Source organism: Calidris pugnax, unplaced genomic scaffold, assembly GCF_001431845.1.
Source record: "Calidris pugnax isolate Ruff unplaced genomic scaffold, ASM143184v1 scaffold341, whole genome shotgun sequence".
Classification (NCBI taxonomy): Eukaryota; Metazoa; Chordata; class Aves; order Charadriiformes; family Scolopacidae; genus Calidris; species Calidris pugnax.
This window is the reverse complement of record NW_015091149.1, coordinates 594,004-614,417: the sequence shown is the minus strand read 5'-3', so window position 1 is coordinate 614,417 and position 20,414 is coordinate 594,004. Positions and strand designations below refer to the sequence as shown.

The window sequence follows — 20,414 nt, the reverse complement described above, 5'->3', positions numbered from 1 at the left end:
AACCGGCCAAAAAGAGTCGGGCCCCGATGGGGACCCACCGCCCTGACACCCCCTCCCGGGGTACCGGCCATCGCTCCGCGGCGGAGTCCCCCCCCTCGCCCCTCCCTTCGCCTCCGGTAACCGGTACCGGGCTCGGTTCGGCGGCGTTCGGCTCTTTCCGGACGCGCCGCGCAGCCGCCTCCAAATATGGAATGCGGCCACGCCCCCCTTCGGCCAAATATGGAGCGAGGCCACGCCCCCCTCCGCGTGTTTACAGTGAGTTGAGGGGGCGTGGCCACGGCGCCGAGCCCCGCCTAATATGGAGCGTGACCCCGCCCCCTGGGCGTTGTGCCCGCCCACCCCCAGTAGGGATACGCCCCCTGTATGTCTATTTATGGAAGGCCACGCCCATTTGGGCTGCTGGGGGCGTGTCCTGGCGGCAGGCCGGGCGGAGAGAGAGCGGGCTGCGCCTCGAAGGTGCCAGCAATGGAGGGAGGCGGAGGGGGGGGGACGGGACGGTAGGGGGGAGGCTGGCACGGTACGGGGGGTGCTGGCCCGGCATCGCAGGGCTGGTAGCCCAGTGGCTACCGCAGGGGAGTGTTCCAGCATCATCCCGAGGATGTGGCTGGTGCTCAAAGGTCTCCCATGGGGATGCTCGGGGTCCCCCATGGTGATGCTCAGGGTCCCCCATGGGGATGCTCGGGGTCCCCCCCAGGGATGATCGGGGTCCCCCATGGGGATGCTCAGGGTTCCCCCCGGGGATGCTCGGGTCCCCCCCAGGGATGCCCAGGGTCCCCTATGGGGCTGCTTGGGGTCCCCCCCAGGGATGCTCGGGGTCCCCCCGGGGATGCTCAGCCCCCTGCGTGAGCTGGAGCCCTTCGAACAACCTCCTCGGCCACGGCAGGGCTGGGGAGAGGGGGCCAAGGAGATGCCAGCAGGGACACACCACCTGCTGCGTGGGCACAGCCAGGAGAATGGCAAAGCCCAGGGCCAGGCCAGACCAGCAACCGCAGAAACCACGTCAATAAAAGTCAGGAATATTTATTAAATATCAAAAAAAGCTACATGTTTTGGGTAGAGACCCCCTCCTCACACCGGGCTGTCACGCAAACCCTGGTGAATTCTGGCTCTGGCTCTGCGGCCAAGCAGCTGCCCCGACAGCCGGGCTCAGCCCAGCCCCGCCGCCGCTCCCCGTCACGCCTTGGCCCGCTCGGCTCCGTCGTCGTTGCTGGCTGCGGGCTGCTCCACCGCCGGCCCCATCTGGATGGGCACGTTCCTCTCAGGGGCGGCCGGCAGGGCCAGCCGGGGGGCTTCGATGCGCAGCTGCCCCTCCTTGGACAGGGAGCACGTCAGAGCCTCGGCGTCCACCTCCTCGGGCACGTCCCACTCCCTCTTCAGCACTTCATACTTGTAGGAGAAGGAGCCCTTGTCGTCCGTGCTCTGCGTCTCCTTCTGCCCCACCAACACCACCTTCCTGCCCACCACCTTCACCGACAGCTGCTCGGGAGTGAAGTCCTTCACGTCCTGGCAGACGGAGAAACCTTCCCCGGAGCTTTGGGTCAGGGCCGCGCTGGTGCTCGGGGCTCTCTCGGAGGTGATCCCCATCCGGCTGGAGCTGCTCCCACTGGTGAGGAACTGCTCGAAGCTGCTCATGAACTCCCGTGCCCTCTCCATCTCCAGCCTCAGCTCTCGCTCCAGCTCGGCGAAGAGGGTGCCTGGATGTGGCCAGAGGGTGCGGACGGGTCCCAGCCACGGGAATAGGGAGCTGGAGGTGGGAGGCATGAAGTGCAGGCGGCAAAGCATCTCTGTGTGCTCCTGGAGTGTGCTCCCGGTGTGTGCGTGTGCTCCCGGTGTGTGCTCCCGGTGTGTGCGTGTGCTCCCGGTGCTTCTGCGGCTCCGCTGGGTGCAGGGGTTGGAGCTGTGCTGGGCTGGATCCGGGGAGCAGTTCGGGTTTTATCCTCCCCTGCCCAGGGGTGTGCCCCTTCCAGAACGCTCTCTCCCCACGCAACCCTCCTGGAGCCATCGCCTATTTTTGAGAAGCTGATTATCCCCCAGCCAAAATAGCAGCGCCTGCTTTCGGGGCCGAGTCACACGCCGCAAATAGGGACCTGCAGTCACCGCCGGGAGCTCAGGTTTCTGCAGAGCCACCGTGATGCAGCAGCACCCACAGGACACCCAGCCGGGGGGGGGGTGACCAAAGCCCTCCCCGCAGCCCCCCACACTGGGGGCTCGGCAGGGCGCAGGTTACGCTGTGCCAGAAACGTGTCACTTTGGCCACCACGGGGACATGGAATAGCAAAAGTTGGAAGGGATCCTAAAGATCATCGAGTTCCAACCCCCCTGCCCTGGGCAGGGACACCTCCCACCAGCCCAGGTTGCTCCAAGCCCCATCCAGCCTGGCTGGGATCCCACCCTGCCCCATCCACCCTCCAGGGATGGGGCAGCCACAGCTTCTCTGGGCAACCTCTTCCAGCGCCTCCCCACCCTCCCAGCACAGAATTTCTTCCTAATATCGAACCTAAATCTCCCCTCTTCCAGTTTAAAACCATCACCCCTTGTCCTGACAGTCCCAGCCCTAAAGCAACGTGCTCTGTGTCACCCGCTGCCAGACGCCTCTCGCACTTTCTAGTCCCCCCCCCAGCCCTAGGGGCCGCCTGCCGTCCTGTCCCAGCCCCCTTTGGCACCCCCTGGGGTGGTTTTTGGTCTCATCTGGAGGACACCCCCCCTCCCCGGGCAGCTGAGGGTCCTGCAAATGGGGTGGGGGGGGCAGAGGGGCTCTCCTGCCTTGCAGGTGTGGGGGGACGGGACACGGGGGAGCCAGGGCGGGGGGGAAGGCAGGGAGGAGAGGAGCCCAGCCCTGTGCACTGCCTGGGAAGTAGAAAGGCCACAGATTTTTGGCAGAGGCGGCTCAGGCATCCCGCTCGGGGGCTGAGGTGATGCTGCTAATTATAAGCCAGGGGAGCAGAGCTGCAGGACTAAGGGTGAAGGTATGTTGAGAAGGAGCCCTTGTCGTCCGTGCTCTGCGTCTCCTTCTGCCCCACCAACACCACCTTCCTGCCCACCACCTTCACCGACAGCTGCTCGGGAGTGAAGTCCTTCACGTCCTGGCAGACGGAGAAACCTTCCCCGGAGCTTTGGGTCAGGGCCGCGCTGGTGCTCGGGGCTCTCTCGGAGGTGATCCCCATCCGGCTGGAGCTGCTCCCACTGGTGAGGAACTGCTCGAAGCTGCTCATGAACTCCCGTGCCCTCTCCATCTCCAGCCTCAGCTCTCGCTCCAGCTCGGCGAAGAGGGTGCCTGGATGTGGCCAGAGGGTGCGGACGGGTCCCAGCCACGGGAATAGGGAGCTGGAGGTGGGAGGCATGAAGTGCAGGCGGCAAAGCATCTCTGTGTGCTCCTGGAGTGTGCTCCCGGTGTGTGCGTGTGCTCCCGGTGTGTGCTCCCGGTGTGTGCGTGTGCTCCCGGTGCTTCTGCGGCTCCGCTGGGTGCAGGGGTTGGAGCTGTGCTGGGCTGGATCCGGGGAGCAGTTCGGGTTTTATCCTCCCCTGCCCAGGGGTGTGCCCCTTCCAGAACGCTCTCTCCCCACGCAACCCTCCTGGAGCCATCGCCTATTTTTGAGAAGCTGATTATCCCCCAGCCAAAATAGCAGCGCCTGCTTTCGGGGCCGAGTCACACGCCGCAAATAGGGACCTGCAGTCACCGCCGGGAGCTCAGGTTTCTGCAGAGCCACCGTGATGCAGCAGCACCCACAGGACACCCAGCCGGGGGGGGGGTGACCAAAGCCCTCCCCGCAGCCCCCCACACTGGGGGCTCGGCAGGGCGCAGGTTACGCTGTGCCAGAAACGTGTCACTTTGGCCACCACGGGGACATGGAATAGCAAAAGTTGGAAGGGATCCTAAAGATCATCGAGTTCCAACCCCCCTGCCCTGGGCAGGGACACCTCCCACCAGCCCAGGTTGCTCCAAGCCCCATCCAGCCTGGCTGGGATCCCACCCTGCCCCATCCACCCTCCAGGGATGGGGCAGCCACAGCTTCTCTGGGCAACCTCTTCCAGCGCCTCCCCACCCTCCCAGCACAGAATTTCTTCCTAATATCGAACCTAAATCTCCCCTCTTCCAGTTTAAAACCATCACCCCTTGTCCTGACAGTCCCAGCCCTAAAGCAACGTGCTCTGTGTCACCCGCTGCCAGACGCCTCTCGCACTTTCTAGTCCCCCCCCCAGCCCTAGGGGCCGCCTGCCGTCCTGTCCCAGCCCCCTTTGGCACCCCCTGGGGTGGTTTTTGGTCTCATCTGGAGGACACCCCCCCTCCCCGGGCAGCTGAGGGTCCTGCAAATGGGGTGGGGGGGGCAGAGGGGCTCTCCTGCCTTGCAGGTGTGGGGGGACGGGACACGGGGGAGCCAGGGCGGGGGGGAAGGCAGGGAGGAGAGGAGCCCAGCCCTGTGCACTGCCTGGGAAGTAGAAAGGCCACAGATTTTTGGCAGAGGCGGCTCAGGCATCCCGCTCGGGGGCTGAGGTGATGCTGCTAATTATAAGCCAGGGGAGCAGAGCTGCAGGACTAAGGGTGAAGGTATGTTGGGTGCGACGTCAGCGGCGCCTCGCCTCACGGGTGAGTAATAAGAATGCGCTGGAACGGGCTGGAAAGAGCTGAACTCTTCTCCCGGGGATGACGTGATGTTCGGGACGAAGCCACTCCTCCCGGGAAGGGGAATAAAAGCCACGGGCGGCAGCAGCGGGACAGATCGCTCCGAGTAGAGAACGGAGAGAAAAGAGCAGCAGCAGCAGCAGCAGCAGCAGCAGCAGCAGCAGCAAAGATGCTTTGCCGGATGCACCTCGCACCCTTCGCCTCCAGCTCCCTGGCCACCCGTCTGGGCACGGTGAGGACCCTCTGGCCTCACGCAGAGACCATCTTCACCGAGCTGCAGCAGGAGATGGAGAAAGCTCGGGAGTTCATGAGCAGCTTCGAGCAGCTCCTGACCAGCCAAGGAGCCACCGCCATGGAGCAAGCCCCGAACACCAGCGCGGCCCTGACCCAAAGCTCCGGAGAAGGCTTCTCCATCTGCCAGGACGTGAAGAACTTCACTCCCGAGCAGCTGTCGGTGAAGGTGGTGGGCAGGAAGGTGGTGCTGGTGGGGCAGAAGGAGACGCAGAACGTGGATGACAAGGGCTCCTTCTCCTACAAGTACGAGGTGCTGAAGAGGGAGTGGGACGTGCCCGAGGAGGTGGACGCCGAGGCTCTGACGTGCTCCCTGTCCAAGGAGGGGCAGCTGCGCATCGAAGCCCCCCGGCTGGCCCTGCCGGCCGCCCCCGAGAGGAACGTGCCCATCCAGGTCAGCTCTGCAGCCCCCGAGGACGCAGCCACCAAGAAAGCCTGAGTGCAACGGGAAGGAAACCGAAGACCTGCGGCAGGACCGGAGCAGACAGCAGCACGTCTCGGGATGTAGCCCAGACAAGCTCCATCAGCAATGATGTCATTTTTTTGTTTTTCAATATACTGGAATGGTTTTGTATCCAATAAAAATACTTTTGCATAGATCTCGCTTGCGTTCTCTTGGTGTTGATTGAAGGGAAGGCTGGGCTGGATGCACAGGGAGGGAAGAACCTCTCTTGGTGCCCCAGGGCAGCAGAGAACCAGGCCCCCAGAGGGAGGGGAGGGATCCTTGGGACATTGCTACTGTGGTTGGGTGGGATGCAGGAAGCCCCCAAGTAGGCAGGGGCAGCCCCACTCACCTGTACCAGGGCAGAGGCAGCTCTCCTGGGAGCAGGCAGGCTGCCTTCACCCCCTCCTCACGCTGCTGTCAGCAGCTCCACAGCCCCTCGTGCCCTGGCCGGTGCCAGGGAATGGGAAGAGGACCATTCCAGAGGGGCTGGCTGGGCATAGGGTGCCCCCGCTGTAGCCACACTTTCCCCCAAGCACCTGGAGAAGGGGCTGGTGGAGCCCACTCTGGGCTGCCAGGAGCAGGGAGGGTGAAGCCCATCTCCAGGTGTAGCACCATGAACACCCAGGCTCAGGCCCGGGCAGGCAGCTGGCACACCTACCTGTTTGTGCCAAAGCTGCTCTGAGCTCAGCCTGCCCTTCCCCACGGCAGGACGGTGCCAGCAGCAAGGAGGTTCTGCTCCAGGGATCTCTGCCACACGCCAGGCAGCTGGTCCTCAGCCCCAACGCCAAGTCCTCACAGCTGAGGGGCAAAGGCAGCAGCAGGACAGTCCTTGGGGCACCAAAGGTCTCCTCCTCCTCACAGGAGACCCAGAAATGAAGCCCTGTCAACCAGGAACCAAGTACCAGAAGCCAGCAGATGGCAACAGCACCTCGTGCTGTGGGCACAAGACTGTTCCTCTCCAAGAGGTCCATCTCTCACCACCTGGGAAACACACAGCTTGGGGCCAAGCCACAGTAGAGGTGACAAGACCTTGGATGTCCTGCAGAGTCCTGAACTCCTCAGGCAGGTGAGTGAAGCCTGTTTGAGGCCACTTGGAGTCCACACACTGCAGGCAGCCAGGACTCCAGGGAGCAGGAACTCACCCCAGACCCTTCTTGCTTCAAGGATTTTAAGGAAATCCAGCAGGAGTTAAAGAGACCAAGGCCTCAGGCAGAGGATGAAGCCCACACAAGCCAAGGCTGTTCACACAGACATCTTTATTGGCAGGTACCCAGCAGAGCTGGGTGTCACCAGCCTGGTGACACCGTGGCTGAGCTCCAGCTGGGGGGGGAGGCAGGGGGTTCACACACACCCCCATCTCCAGCCCCCCCCCGGCAGGCACAGCACCAGAGCTGTGAGGAGCTGCCCTTTTCCACACCGACTCCAGGAGTGAGGATGAAATTCCAGGAGAGCAGCACCTTCCCCACCCACCTCCTGGTCATTCACACCAGAGCACACCCTTCCTAAAAGCCTGACCCCTTTTCACGCTGCTCCCCCCACCTTGAGCTGCAGACACTTTCCCTAGAGCTATTAGACAATTCAAAACACCCACTATTTACCTCAAACTTCGTGTGCCATGACAGCTCACCCAGCCCCTGCAGCCAGACCATGGGGATCTCCTGCCCCTGGAGGGAGCCCAGATGGGGCAGGGGTCTGGGGGCAGCCCCCCCCCAGTTCCTCCTGGCTGAGGCAGAAACACACCCCTATGAAGAGCTGGTCGTCACACACCCCACAAGCTGCCTCCAGCACAACTGCTGTGCTCTGTTTTGCTCCCCTTCTGGCTCGAGCTGATTAAGAAACATGAACATTGTTGATTGTGATAGGTTTATAAAAATTATTATTTTTTTTTTTTTTAATCACACAAAACTGGAGTTTGTGATGAAGACTAAGTTGACAGTTCCTCTTAAACACCAGTGTGCATGAGACATTGCATTAGGCACTAGGCAGCAGCCAACATCAGTTAGAGTCTGGCAACAGAAGCCGTTTTAATACCTCCCTTCACACTGTGTGGAATTACAGGCTTTTTGCAATACATATTGTTTCCACGGACAAGCCATCCGAGGTTTCCCCCACCCCACCTCTGTACATCAGTAAACCATGTGTATTCACACCAGAGTAGGGTTAACAACATTAGTGGCATCACAACCATCAAAAAAAAAAAAAAAAGGACAAATTTCTATACAAGATCTTTGCAAAAAGTTGCAACAGGATTAGTGCATTACGACAGAACCGGAGATAGATTAAAAAAAAAAAAAAAAAGAGAGAAGAGTTGGCATGCTAGAGTCCAACACAAATAAAGACAACAGGCAGCTCGTTGTATGTACTATATTGACAAGATACTGATTGGTTACATGAAGAAACATACAATACAAAATACAGAAGAAACCAGTTTTTGCTTCCCTCTGCCCCACCCCAGAATACTCGTTAAGTGATTTGGTCAATAAGTGGCTGAAGAGCCAAGAGTTTGTCACTCTAATGCTACAGTTTAGTGGTTGTCCTAGCCATTTTGTACTGGTATTATTAGCCTTTAGCTTTTACACACGGGTCGTTTTAAACAAGGTTGCCTGGTCTCAGTATCCCTTTGTTTCCAATAGTGAACTACAGAAGGTGGGACCCGGGCGCTGCCCCCCGGGGAGGAGGAGCTGCCGGGCAGGCACCGGGCTGCGCATCCACCACCACCAGCGAGAGGGAAGAGCAGAAGTTCATATATTAAAAAAGTGACTTAAGACTTAGAATTGAATTAGTATTTGTACAGAAAGGTGCCAGGTGGAAGAACTCCCTCCAGCCTATGATCAGAAAGGGATGGAGAAATCACAGCGGCCGCCGGCGCAGCCGCTCTACGGTAAGTGCGATTGTTAGCGTGGGTTCCAGTCACCTCCTTCCAGGGCTCCGTCGGGCCGGAGCTGCTGCTGCTCAATTGCTGCAGCACTGGCTCCTGCTGGGCTGACTGCTCTCCTGAAGGTCCACCACCCGATTCCTCCCTGCGCCACCGGGAGCGTTCTGCGGTTCATTTTTTGGCAGTTTCTTGGCTAGAAAGAGAGACGATGTCAGTGGGCTCCACCACAGAGGACAATCTCCAACATCTTCAAGCTCCAACAGGGTAAGTTTAGATTGAACATTAGGAAAGAATTTTTCACCCAAAGAGTGGTCGGGCATTGGAACAGGCTGCCCAGGGAGGGGGTGGAGTCCCCATCCCTGGCTGTGTTTAAGGGCCGTTTAGATGCAGTGCTGAGGGACATGGTGTAGGGGAGGACTTTGTAGAGTAGGGGAGATGGTTGGACTCGATGATCCCAAGGGTCTCTTCCAACCTAGACGATTCTATGATTCTATGATCTCCTCCCCAGCACGGTCCTGCTCCAGACAAGCTCTCCCCTCTTTGGGGGCCCAGGACTGGGTAGCACTGGCAGCACCAGTACAGCAAACCCCCCCACTTCTAGTCCCATCTGTCATCAATCCTGCTCCTTCCTCACCCACCCCCCCAGATAAAGGGAGAGGGAACAGGCAAAAGGAAAAAGCCAATACCCCCAGGGAGTGACCGTTCACAGAACCACAGCAAACTGGTCACAGACACTGATGGGAGCTCCCAGGGTTCCCAGGGGGCTGCTGGTGCCCAGAGTGACTCCAGCCACCCCCTCTCCACACAGGCTGTTACCTATTGCCATGAAGATTTCATTCACATTCATCGCTGTCTTCGCCGACGTCTCCATGAACAGCAAGCTGTTGTCATCTGCGTACGTTTGTGCATCCTACAAACGAGGACATCAGAGCAGTGAGAGCACCCTGCCAAAGGGAGGGCCCAGCAGCCTGCAAATGCTTCACTCCCTGGACAACTAAACACCAAAAACACCCTGTCCCACCCCAGACCAGACATTTCCCCCTGTCCATGCCTGGGGACGTGACCCCTGCCAGCGCTGCAGGGCTGGTGTCCCAGTAGACACAGTGTGTCCCCAGCAGCACACCACCATGCACTTTGGTGGGCTGGGAGAGCAGTGCACGCTGTCAGTGTGGCACCAGCAACCCTGGGCAGAGCTCTGAGATAAGGGCACCTCCTCCACAGCCTGCCTGAGATGAGGCAAGAGCTGCAAAAGCAGAGAACAAGCTGGGAATGATCCTTGACATGTACTATATCTAGAAGGTGCTGTTTTGGATGCTGCTGAAAGCAGCCCCAGACAAGACCAGAGACAGAAGCTTGTGTTCTGTGGGCCTTATTTCCCCACATTCATCATAATTACCACCAACGAGAGCTACAAGTGCTATGGAAGGAGACCATGGGAAAGGCAATTCCCTCCACGAGGCATCCCAGGGTCCTCGGCAGCAGAAACCTTGACTTCCACTCCCCCCTCACAGAACCACCCTCCCCAAAGCCAAAAAAGCTGCTTTCGGACCCACTCAGGTACAAACTGCTCTGGATTCCCACTCACCTGGAAGTCCACAGCTCTCTTGGTAGCAAGGTCTGCCTTGTTTCCTGCTAGTGCAATTACAATATTGGGGCTAGCCTGCCTCTGCAACTCTTTCACCCAGTTCTTGGCTCGTACAAATGTGTCCTGGAAGCAAACAGGAGGCAGCAGTCAGGAAGGGCAGCCCCTTATTAATCCCCACTGAAGATATGATTAGAGCAAGTCTTTTTCCTGTAAGCAGCGTTCTGCCTCTGCAGCACTTTGGAGCAGGATCCTTTATCAGCCCAGCCAGCCTCGTGCAGGAGCCAGGAAGAAACTTAACAGTTTTCAGGAGATTCTGCTCCTCAGCTCTCCCAGGGCACCGAGGGGAAGCAGCAGCCACCCCCCCCGACCTCAAAGACCCTGGGTCCCCAGGGTACTCACTGTGTTGGTGATGTCGTAGACAACGATGGCTGCCTGGGCCCCCCGGTAATACATGGGGGCCAGGCTGTGGTACCGCTCCTGGCCCGCTGTATCCCAGATTTCAAACTTCACCGTTGTGTCATCCAGGCAGACCGTCTGTGTCAGGAAGGCAGCTGGAAGAGAAGGTGTGTGTTTGCCTTCCCTCTGGCCACACAGCCCCTGCAGCAAGTGCCAGGAGCTCCAGACAGTCCTGCTTTTGTCTGGGGGCCAGCAGAAGCCCCTGACAGAGGCTGGCATGGTGCTACTTGCTGGGGGAGTCCCAGCTCCACTGTGCCATCCAGCTCCTTGCACACAGGAACCCAAGAGCCACAGCACTTGGCCAGCAGGAAGGTGGCCATGAGAGCCCAGGCAGCAGATGGCCACCAGAGCAGCCAGTCCCTTGCCCAAGTGGTCTCCTCTCCCTGCGTCACCGGGATCAGCTTTGGGGGGGGGGGAGCACCCCAGTGCCAACACGCTGAACTCAGCCCCGTTACACTGCACTCCCCAGTTCAGCAACTGGTTATTTTCTTGTTCCAGCAGGTACAAAACCCACACATTACACCTGGGATAAAGGCAACCAGCCTCAGGTACACCCTCAAGCAGAACAGCAGAGCCCACACAGCCCTCCACAGCACAAAATTAGGCCCCACTTGCCCATCAGCGGTAATTAGAGCTCTACTAGCTCCCCACACAGGTTACTATGGGGACAAATCAAGCTTTTTTTCCTCAGTACACACCTCACACTGCTGCCCAGAGACCCGGGTGCCAACTGACCTTTGATTGGTGACACCACACTAATGACTTCAAGCTAAAGAACTACTAGATCTGAAAGAGCCGTGGAAGTAGTTAACAGTATCGGGCTAGAAACAACCCCAAAATCCCAGGTCCTGGTCTGAAAAGATAATTAAGGGCTATAAACCAAGCTGAAGGCCTCAGTTCTAATTAGAAGGAGGAATTCAAGCACTGGAAGTGACAACGCCTTGGAGGCAGCGCGCACGGTTGCCATAGCATCATCCTCTGCTGCACTGATCTTCACACCAACAAACAAGTGGTAATCCAAGAGGCAAGGCAGTAGCTGCTTGGCTAGTTATAGCAAGAACCCCAGACCAGCCTGAAATCACCATTATTGCTTCCATTACCCCCAGACTGCGTAAGCGAGGTGGCATCTTCCAGCCACGGGCCTCTGGAGTTGGCACTCACCTCCAAGGAGTTGGCACTCACCTCCAAGGAGTTGGCACTCACCTCCAAGGAGTTGGCACTCACCTCCAAGGAGTTGGCACTCACCTCCAATGGTGCTCTCCTGGTACTCATGGAACTGCCCCTTCACGAAGCGCAGGACGAGGCTGGACTTCCCCACCGCTGACTCTCCCAAAAGGACAAGTTTAAACTGGCAAATTTTGTTTCCAGCAGCTGGTCCATTCGGTCGAGCAGCTCCACCTCGACCTGCCATGGTGGCCTAAGTGCAGGAGAGTTAAGGATGCTGTAGGTTCTGCACCGGGATCCACCTGGAGGCAGGTTGCAACTGGAAGAGGAGGTGAGAGTTAGTGACAGGCTCCTGGACCAGCCGTACCAGTTCTGGAGGGTGGGTTTGATCTGCAGCCACCATCAGCACAAGCAGGTGGTGACTCCTTCCCACGGTGGAAAGTTATCCCCTACATCCACCACAGCACATCAGGCAGGTTCTGTCCATCACCAGCTCCTTCAGCAAGATTTTGAGTCTCCTGAGCCCCCCCAGAGAAAGGGTAATGATGACACAAGCCTTCCTCCCCACCAGTGGGCCCTCCAGCACTCCCACTATGCGTGGACATTGCACACACCTCGCTAGGGTGAGGCAGGGAAAGAACAGCCAGCACCCCAACTGGTGTTATTAGAGCTTCTTCGTCTGTTAAAACAACAATTCCACAGTTCATGGAGGTAACTGAGGTTGACCTTTAGCTCCTTCCTCCTCCCAGAGTTCACAAGGCAGCAGCTCGGGACTATCAAGGCTGTACAGAGATGTGCAAGTGCCACACGTAAGCCCTTACGGGAAGCGGTTCCGTGTCGGTCCCTCAGGTCACAAGGCACCTGGACAAAGGGCCCTTGTACTGCTACACACACAGCCAGCACTGGGGGGGCACCCACAGCAGCCCCAATCTATGCAGAGACCCCCAGCAGCTCCTCCCACCCAACAAGGGGCTCCACAGCTCAGTCCAAACACAAGAGGCACCACCAAATGCTTCCCACACCCCATCCCAGCTGCCTTATTCCCCTTATCCCACATTATTCCAGGCCACCAGCCACATTTTTCACAAGCAAGCCCTTCAGATCCAGCCTCATCGAGCAGCACAAAGAGGCAGCAGAACTGTCACCCCATGGCCCCAGAGCTCTCGAGCTGTGCAGAAGCCCATCACCAGGTGGTCAAGAAAGCCAACGGCATTCTGGCTTGTATTAGAAATAGTGACCAGCAGAAGTAGGGAGGTGATTGTGCCCCTGTGCTCAGCACTGGGGAGGCCACACCTCGAGTATTGTGTCCAGTTTTGGGCACCTCAATCCAAGAGAGATCTGGAGGTGCTGGAGCGAGTGCAGAGGAGGGCAACGAAACTAGTGAAGGGCCTAGAAGACAAATCATATGAAGAGCGGCTGAAGGAGCTGGGGCTGTTTAGTGTGAGGAAGAGGAGGCTGAGGGGAGACCTCATCACCCTCTACAACTACGTGAAAGGACACTGTAGAGAGGTTGGTGCTGGTCTCTTCTCACAGGTAACTAACAATAGAACGAGAGGGAACGGCTTCAAACTCCGACAGGGTGGGTTTAGATTGAACATTAGGAAGGAATTTTTCACCCAAAGAGTGGTCGGGCATTGGAACAGGCTGCCCAGGGAGGGGGTGGAGTCCCCACCCCTGGCTGTGTTTAAGGGCTGTTTAGATGCAGTGCTGAGGGACATGGTGTAGGGGAGGACTTTGTAGAGTAGGGGAGATGGTTGGACTCGATGATCCCAAGGGTCTCTTCCAACCTCAATGATTCTATGATTCTATGAACCACGGTGAGAGCAGCAGGACAAGCCATCTGACATCCATCACCAGCCACCAGGGAAGTCTTGGTGCCTCCCTCCCCACTTCTCAGCTGCGCACAGGGAACGGGAGTGCTTTCAGTTACACAGATTTAGGCATATTTCCTGTTCTCATCACGACTCCCACTTCCTGTCAATGAGAAATGCTACAACTGAGCGCATCTGCTCTGTATCACCACTTTCCCTGCACAACCCAAGCTCCTTGTTGGCAGGGACAACTGCCAAAAAAAAGTATTAAATATATAAATCCCCCAAAAGCCAATTTCTCCTTGTTCCCAGCGTACCCCCAAGGAAAGCCTGGATATGCTCAGAGCACACCCAGCAAATACCAGATTCCTGTGAATAAGCAGCTTAAAGCAAGTTAAACTGGGCCTGAACTGGAGCAGCACGTGCAGCGAACGAGGCTCAGCACTGAGGTTCACCAAAGGGGAGTCTCAAACTCCAGCTTTCCAGAGGAAAGCAAAGTTTATGTGCTGTGAGGAGACTTTGACTATGGCTCAAGTTTCACTCAATTCCACAGTTCGATAGGAAACCTCCAGCCCTTTCAGCCTGAGAGCTCGTCCCAAGGGGCAGCCCATCATGTCAGGGCTGGAGAACCTTCCAGCTCTCCAAACACAACAGTGCTTGAGCACATCCTGACTGACAGATGTTCAGCTCAAATTGTTGTGGCCAGGGGGCAAGTCAGAACCTCCTGTGAGGTAAGTGCTGCTCACTGAAGCCAGGAGGTGGAGAAGAACCCGAGAGGAATAGCTTCAGCACAGGGAGATGTTCCTGCAGCCTGGACTGTGCAGAAGCCCTTCATCCAAGGAGCCCATCCAGCCTTGGGTTCAGTCAGTGGAGAAGCTGCAATTCAGAGCCAGGTCCTCGCAAAGGCCAGTGACAGAGTCAGGACCCCCAGAGCCTCTCCCCGAGGAAGGACACTGGCTGTTTGGACAGGATGAGAAGTCTGATAAGCAGCAAACCAGCAATTTGTTTTGCTGGGCAGTGAGGAAGCAGAGCTCTGTCACCCTGGCCAGGGTTACCCCCAGGTTGGAGGGGCACACCAGCAGCTCGGCACCGCTACCAGCCCGAAAAGGTTCCCACCTTTTCAAGTTTCTCCTCCAACCAGCGTTTGCAAAGGAAGGGCTTTTGTGGGTTTATCCCCATATTCATTACCCAGGGCAGTCCCTCAGCAACCCGTAAGCTCTGCCACTGTTTCAGCCTAACGTTCTGCACATTAAATGCCACGTGAATCATCCTCCGCTGAGTTATGAGCTCCTGAAACGTGATAGGGGTGATTCCCAGAGCAAAACAAGGAAATGAGCCTGTTGACATCCTCAAGTCTTAGCCTGACCTATATTTCACAGATCTCCATTCATTTTGCCATCTGGTTGTGCCACATGAACTCACACAGAATTAAGCAACCGTGTCCTGCATCCAGCTCATCCCGGAGAGCTGCTGATCAGGGCAAGCGGTCGAGCAGCTACAGCCTTTAGCCACTTTTAATTATGGAAAACCTGATCATCCTCTGAAGATGGTTTGAAGTTTGGCTGCAGGACGTCGTCATCATCACCCGAGAAGCTGCCAGACCTTCAGGGTGTCTGGTGGAGTTTATGTAGTTCTGATGACCCCAACTGCAGCCATCCTGCTTGGGGGTCTCAGGCTAAGAACCGACACGAGATCCGTGACCAGCCCAGCATTGCTCCTGATGTTCACAAAAGACCAAATAATTCAAGTGAGTGACAACCAAAGCTGTAGCCAGCGAGGACTCTCCATTGCAGGAGGGTTAATTTTTGCTAATGCCAACACCTTTGAGGTTTTCTACATTCCTGCCAGGAACAGAACCCCACTGGGATTCTGGACCAGCCCACTCAGCGAGCACCACTGAGAGATCAGGGATGCTCTGGGCTGAATGAAGCCATCTCCCATGCTCAGGGGGGCTGCTCATCCCTATTTCCAGCAGAGGGTCCAGGACACACAGCCCTCCCCCCTCACATGGACGCTCCAGCCTCAGGTTAGACAGAAATAAATGACAGCAACCCCGGGCAGACAAGAGAAAGCAGCTGAAGCCACAGCTTGATGCACAAATTCAACAAGTCAAGAGCATGCGAAGGGAGGATCTGATAGGCTGCTCATGTAATCAAGATCAACAAGTATTAATTTTCCTGCTAGCTGCTTCTGACTGGTGGAACTCAGCAGCCTGGGATGGCACCAGCCCCACCAGAAGGCAGGAGCTGGTTTGTTTGCTGGCCCTGCCCGTCTCCTGCCCACTGAAGCGCACGCGGGAGCTCTGCGTCACGCAGGAAAAAGCACCCGGGATTTTATTGTGAGCTCCTGGAACAGCCTCTCCTTTGCTTTGAGACCAAAAAGACAAGTCTCAGTGCCGGATGCTGCCCAACAGCCAAGCACTCCAGGTCTGTCATTTCTGCACTTTGTGCTCCTCCCAAACCGTGCCTGATCCCCAGGATTTCCTGCAGGGGCTTGCACACTCCCATGGATATTGAATTCAGGAATTTGAGTGCCCTATAGAAGAAAGCACACGCCAGCACTGCTGCATTCCCAGCCCACCCGGGGGAAGACAGGTCTCCAGAGCTGGCAGGATGCTCGAGAATAGCACGAGAGCCCATTTCAAACAAACCAGCCCAGTACAACCAGCCCAGTACAACACCCCAGTCCCCACCGAGTGATTACTGTCCGATACCCCGTTAACCCCTGCACAAGACCAGCTTTACAAGCCCCCCTGTCGCAGGGAAGCTGGTAGTTTAAGGTGCCAGAAGTTACAGAATCTGATCTTTTTGCCCTGTGCTCACCCAGCAGCGAGGACCACTCCAAAAGCTGGTGGCATTTAGAAACCCAACCCTGACGAGTCTCGTTACCCAAGAGCGCCGCTTCTGCTCCCAGCTATGCAAGAGGCCATTTCACCGGGGATTTGTTGGCTTCGAATCAAAATACTCAAGACAAAAGCCCCAGTGAAGTATTTATCTTGTTAAATAGCTGACAGCGTTACATGAATTTCTTGGCAAAGCCATCCCTGAAGTTACGGAGAGGTTTTGCTTCACCTAACGCCGAATGGGCAGCGAGCCACCACCAGCAGGAAGCTTCCCTACCTCCCTCCCACCCAGGGCCAGCAAAAAAGCCCTCGGACCCAGAGCCACCAACAGCAAGTGCAGGACCCACCACAGCACCACACAGAACCCCCCAGCACAGAGCAGCAGAGCCTGGAGCCTCAACCCGATCTCCCAACACACTCACATGATTAATAACAACAAACTCCAAAGGCTCTACTGCAGCAGGGCCCACGTCGCCGAGGAAGGAATAACAGACCCAGCTCCCACCCACAAGATGAACCCAAAAGTACAGACCCCAGTCCCTCAGCCCCATAAAGTGTCATCAATTTTAATACTTCATCTTTCTACAGACAACACGCACTTCCCTCCACAAACAAAGAACGCTCAGTCTCTGGATCAGTCAGGCTGTAACCTGGAGCTCAAGTAACAGCTCTGAACTGGGGAACTAGTCACTGCAGTTGTCAGGAGCTGAGCTACAGACTTAAAAATATAGATTCACAGCCTTAAACCAACTCGGAGAGCCCTTCCAGAAGTCCTCCTGAGGCTGTCACACCTCTGTAAGTTAAAGTCACAACTCCTCTGTAGAGTCTCTTTAGAATGTGCCTCCCAAAAACTTGGGCATGCTCCTCTGAATTAAGAGGTAAATAGGACTTAATTGGCAAAGAGTTAAATCCCTTTTTGTTGGTAACTACAAGCAGAATCTGTAACACCAGCTCCTTTTTATGTTTTTAATCTGTTCCCTGACATCTGCAGAGGCCTCCAAAGCAGCCCCAGCCACCGGCTGTTTTCCAAAACAGCTTCTTCACAAACAATTCTATCATCGGAGATTTCAAGGCCGCTGCCCCACAGCTCCCACTCAACCCAGCCCGGCCGAGCTGGCAGGTCTGGACAACCACAGCCACCCCCAGCCCAGACCTCCCCAGCCCCCCCGAGCGAGCTGAAGGCTTGTGAAGGCCAAGCAGAGCGAGACAGAGCCATCTTCCTCCTGTCCTCTCCAGAGCTGGGCTAACAAAGCCTTCAAGACAAGGCAAAGCCAAGAGGAGAAACTGCAAAGGCCAAGTCTCTGCTACTTCTCATGGCCCCACCAAGGCTGCTCCCTGGTGCTGAGTGGCCAAACCAAAGGTTTGACCTGACCAGGCAATGTCACACGTGGACAAGATGATCTGATGCTCAGATCTACCCAGAACACCATCACGGAAAGCTGCTGCTCAGTCCGAGCCCAGGTCTTACTTGCTGGATGTCCCCTGCTGGAACCAAGCAGGTCAGCTCTAAATCTGCCAGGAAACTGAAGCCAGGGCCACCTGTGCACCCTACAAGGCTGATCCTTGGGGAGATGAGGCACAGGTCACAGCCTGCACGACCCAGTCAACAAGTGCAGAACTTCAGTCAAAGGGAACCACAACTCCCTCAAGCCTTCCCCTAGCCAGTCTAACCCCCCCCACGCCCCACAGAGGGGTTTCCTAGGTGTGTTACCCTTTAGCAGGAAATCTTGAAAACACCTCATGAGGTACAGACATAACAGTTACTGATGCTGCCTCCCAGCTACAGCTTTTCAACACTCCAAGACAGCTGACGGGGTATCAGCACTGAGCCCTGTTACCACGTTGGTCACACCAACAGCACAAGGAAGTTCCACGCCTAATCCAGTGGGGGTTCTAATTCTGCAGCACAGCGTGACTAATTGCTTTTAAAACTGCAGTTAGTGTCCTATTAGCTCACCGCAGCCAAAGAGGGAGACTTGAGGTGAGGGCAGGCTGAGGTGCAGTGCTTCTGCCTGGCCCAGCATCCCAGGAAAGCAGCGGGATAACACTGGAACTCGGGATCCAGCCGGGACCACTGAACCCCCCGTTGTGTTGACATGAGAGGCCACACCAGATCTGAGCAATGGAAGACCTGTAAATGCAGGCTGTCAGCGCTGCTTTGGTCAAGCTCTACTGACACACTTGCAAAGATTGCTTTAATAAGAGTGGAATGAGATGTGGCAGCTTTCTACCGAGTGTTACCAAGGCATAAACCACAGCAAAACGCTTCTGGGGGAGAGTTTTGCATCCCCTTCATTTCACATCACCTTCTCAGCAGCTGTCGGGACCAAAGCCCCCATATTCCCTGTCCCCACGTTAACTTCCTCTTGGAGGCCTTTCCTACTTGCTGTTACCCTCCACACTGCAAGAGCCTGGTCCCACTTCACGGTGGACGAGGCACGGCCAGGCTGAAGGAGTGGCTCAGGAGCACGGTCCAGACCAACTACAAACTGAACAAAAGCATCAAGTTTTAAATTCTGCTGGCAAGGTTCTTTTAACACCTATTCCTGGTACCGTCCACTGCTCAGCACCCTCAAAAGACACAGCTGAATTCTGACCAGAAGTCCAGCAACACGTGCCTTTAGACAGCACCAGCTACTCTGGGAACAAGAAGGCAGGATCATAACACCACAAAGCAGAAAACTGCCATCTTCACTGCAAAAGAATCAGTGACCTTCATGATATCTTTTCCAGACGGCACAAAGATCCCTTGCCTCAGGCAGCTCCTTATTTGGAGCTCTACCAAATAAAAGCAAACATGAAAATCAGTGTTTTCTTATCTGTTTATGTAGAACTACTCCAGCAGTTCATTCCCGTGCTCCAGGGGAGAAAAGCACTCCTTTTAGGACTTCCATTAAACTTTATTCCTCCCCGATACTGTCACTAGCAGGAAGGCTGGCTGCTCCTGCCTCGCGTTTGGAGTGTTAACTCTGACAACTTCACACAACTTGCATAAGAGGACTTCAAACTTCATACCCCAAGGGAAGAAAACAGCTGACTCCAACATTTCTACATTCTCCTCTCTTTTAAGTACGCTGACCGAAATACTGTGGGCTACACCCACTTCATTAGAAGCCTTGCCATTTCATTTCCTGTGTCTGAAAGCACTTGGCATTCTTTCCCCCTCCCTTTGCAGGGAGATGCCACAAGCACCCTCCGCTAAACACACACTGGTTTGAGAAGTTGGGACCAAGAGTTAATGACCAGCCAGGCCCAGAGCAATTCCAGAGCTGATCCCTCTCGGAGCTTTGCTGTGATGGAGATAATTCCACTTCTCACAGCCATTAGACGTGGCCCAGCACAGGAGGTACAAATACACTACTGGACAGTTGTGATTCAGACACTGCCTGATCCACTCCTGGTTTCACAGAAAGGAAACTGACCTAAACCCAACTCTGTTCATAGTAAAACTAGACCAATGTTTTTATTGTACCTTATCCACAGCCACACACCAAGCTGGCCTCTCCCTTAACTGCTCTCTGGCAACTTAAACCCCTCTTCAGGAGCCCCATTTCATCTCTCCTGTGTTGCTCCCTCACCTGAAGGGGTGTCAGCACCTCCATAAGCAGCCTCCCTTGAGGGACCCACACCTTAAAACAAGGATCAGCTACATCAGCCTCCAGAGGCAGATTTTGCTATGAAAACAGTTGACTTTGGGCACACTGTTGAGATTGAAGAGATGTCTGAGATGATTTCAGCCCTGAGACTCAGTTACCAAATTCAAGTGTTGCTCTCCTTAACCTCACAGCTCCCTACAGACTCGAGCTTTACCTGCTCTCCTCACTCTGAGGACAATAACACCAATGTTGTCTTGTAGCTGCCTACACACACACTATTCTGAATTCTTCACCCGTTTCAGCCACAGTTCTTTCACCTTATTATCCAATTAAGCTGAAAAACATAAAAATAAAACTTTTATAGTCAAGGCAGTAGCGAATATTCACGGGATATTCCAAGAAAGTTCACTCAGGCAGCATGGCACGTCAGGCCAACATGAATCAGAACTATCTTGCTTTTTTTGGTCTCAACCAAGCTTCAGAGTCCTGCCCTGGGAGCCAGCTCAGGAGCCCTAGCGTGGTGCAAAGCGGAATTGATGTCATGCTGCAAGCAGGGCAGCTCAAACATGTGTTGCCCCACCACACAAAAAGCTAAGAATAGTAGATGCGAGTCGTTCCACGTAAGACTTAAAATAGTACCTCGGTGTTACTCTCTTCCCTCCGATTTCCTTACACGCCTGGAAACAGTCAAGGTCAGAACTGCGACGGCCACGTACAAAAACAACAAG

The 20,414-nt window shown here is 55.9% G+C and overlaps 4 protein-coding genes across 5 annotated transcripts in view; 1 reads left to right on the top strand and 3 right to left on the bottom strand.

Annotated features, from left to right (window-relative positions):
• KAT2A (K(lysine) acetyltransferase 2A) overlaps window positions 1–71 on the bottom strand; it is an 8,275-nt gene extending 8,204 nt beyond the window's left edge. Inside the window, exon 1 of the mRNA XM_014959073.1 lies at window positions 65–71. Coding sequence (XP_014814559.1) covers window positions 65–71 — 7 coding nt within the window. The remainder of the gene's footprint in view (window positions 1–64) is intronic.
• A 988-nt stretch (window positions 72–1,059) lies between these two features.
• Window positions 1,060–3,578, bottom strand: LOC106898093 (heat shock protein 30C-like). 2 transcript variants are annotated; one of them, XM_014959178.1, is made up of 2 exons: window positions 2,980–3,578; window positions 1,060–1,399 (listed from the first exon to the last, which is right to left on the bottom strand). In XM_014959178.1, exons 1-2 carry the CDS (start codon window positions 3,360–3,362, stop codon window positions 1,174–1,176), a joined length of 609 nt encoding a protein of 202 aa, XP_014814664.1. In that variant the 5' UTR covers window positions 3,363–3,578; the 3' UTR covers window positions 1,060–1,173. The 2 variants fall into 2 exon arrangements, with proteins under 2 accessions (XP_014814664.1, XP_014814663.1); XM_014959177.1 differs by lacking the exon at window positions 2,980–3,578 and having other exon boundaries at window positions 1,060–1,992.
• Window positions 3,579–4,558: 980 nt separating this feature from the next.
• On the top strand, window positions 4,559–5,486 carry LOC106898094 (heat shock protein 30-like). The gene has a single exon (XM_014959179.1). The coding sequence runs from the start codon at window positions 4,791–4,793 to the stop codon at window positions 5,349–5,351; it is 561 nt and encodes a 186-aa protein (XP_014814665.1). The 5' UTR covers window positions 4,559–4,790; the 3' UTR covers window positions 5,352–5,486.
• A 1,866-nt stretch (window positions 5,487–7,352) lies between these two features.
• RAB5C (RAB5C, member RAS oncogene family) lies at window positions 7,353–11,752 on the bottom strand. Its single transcript, XM_014959186.1, has 5 exons — window positions 11,519–11,752; window positions 10,217–10,368; window positions 9,818–9,940; window positions 9,049–9,142; window positions 7,353–8,425 (listed from the first exon to the last, which is right to left on the bottom strand). The coding sequence occupies exons 1-5, from the start codon at window positions 11,682–11,684 to the stop codon at window positions 8,310–8,312; spliced, it is 651 nt and encodes a 216-aa protein (XP_014814672.1). The 5' UTR covers window positions 11,685–11,752; the 3' UTR covers window positions 7,353–8,309.
• Window positions 11,753–20,414: the final 8,662 nt, after the last annotated feature.

Bases quoted from the DNA above. Each gene is read 5' to 3' on its own strand.
- LOC106898093 (XM_014959178.1), bottom strand. From the start codon at position 3,362: ATGCTTTGCCGCCTGCACTTCATGCCTCCCACCTCCAGCTCCCTATTC. The intron at 1,400-2,979 runs CTTCTCAACATA...CGACAAGGGCTC, and splicing joins AGCACGGACGACAAGGGCTC to CTTCTCCTACAAGTATGAAG.
- LOC106898094 (XM_014959179.1), top strand. From the start codon at position 4,791: ATGCTTTGCCGGATGCACCTCGCACCCTTCGCCTCCAGCTCCCTGGCC.
- RAB5C (XM_014959186.1), bottom strand. From the start codon at position 11,684: ATGGCAGGTCGAGGTGGAGCTGCTCGACCGAATGGACCAGCTGCTGGA. The intron at 10,369-11,518 runs GTGAGTGCCAAC...CTTCTCTTCCAG, and splicing joins CCAGGAGAGCACCATTGGAG to CTGCCTTCCTGACACAGACG. The intron at 8,426-9,048 runs GTAACAGCCTGT...CTCTCTTTCTAG, and splicing joins TGAAATCTTCATGGCAATAG to CCAAGAAACTGCCAAAAAAT.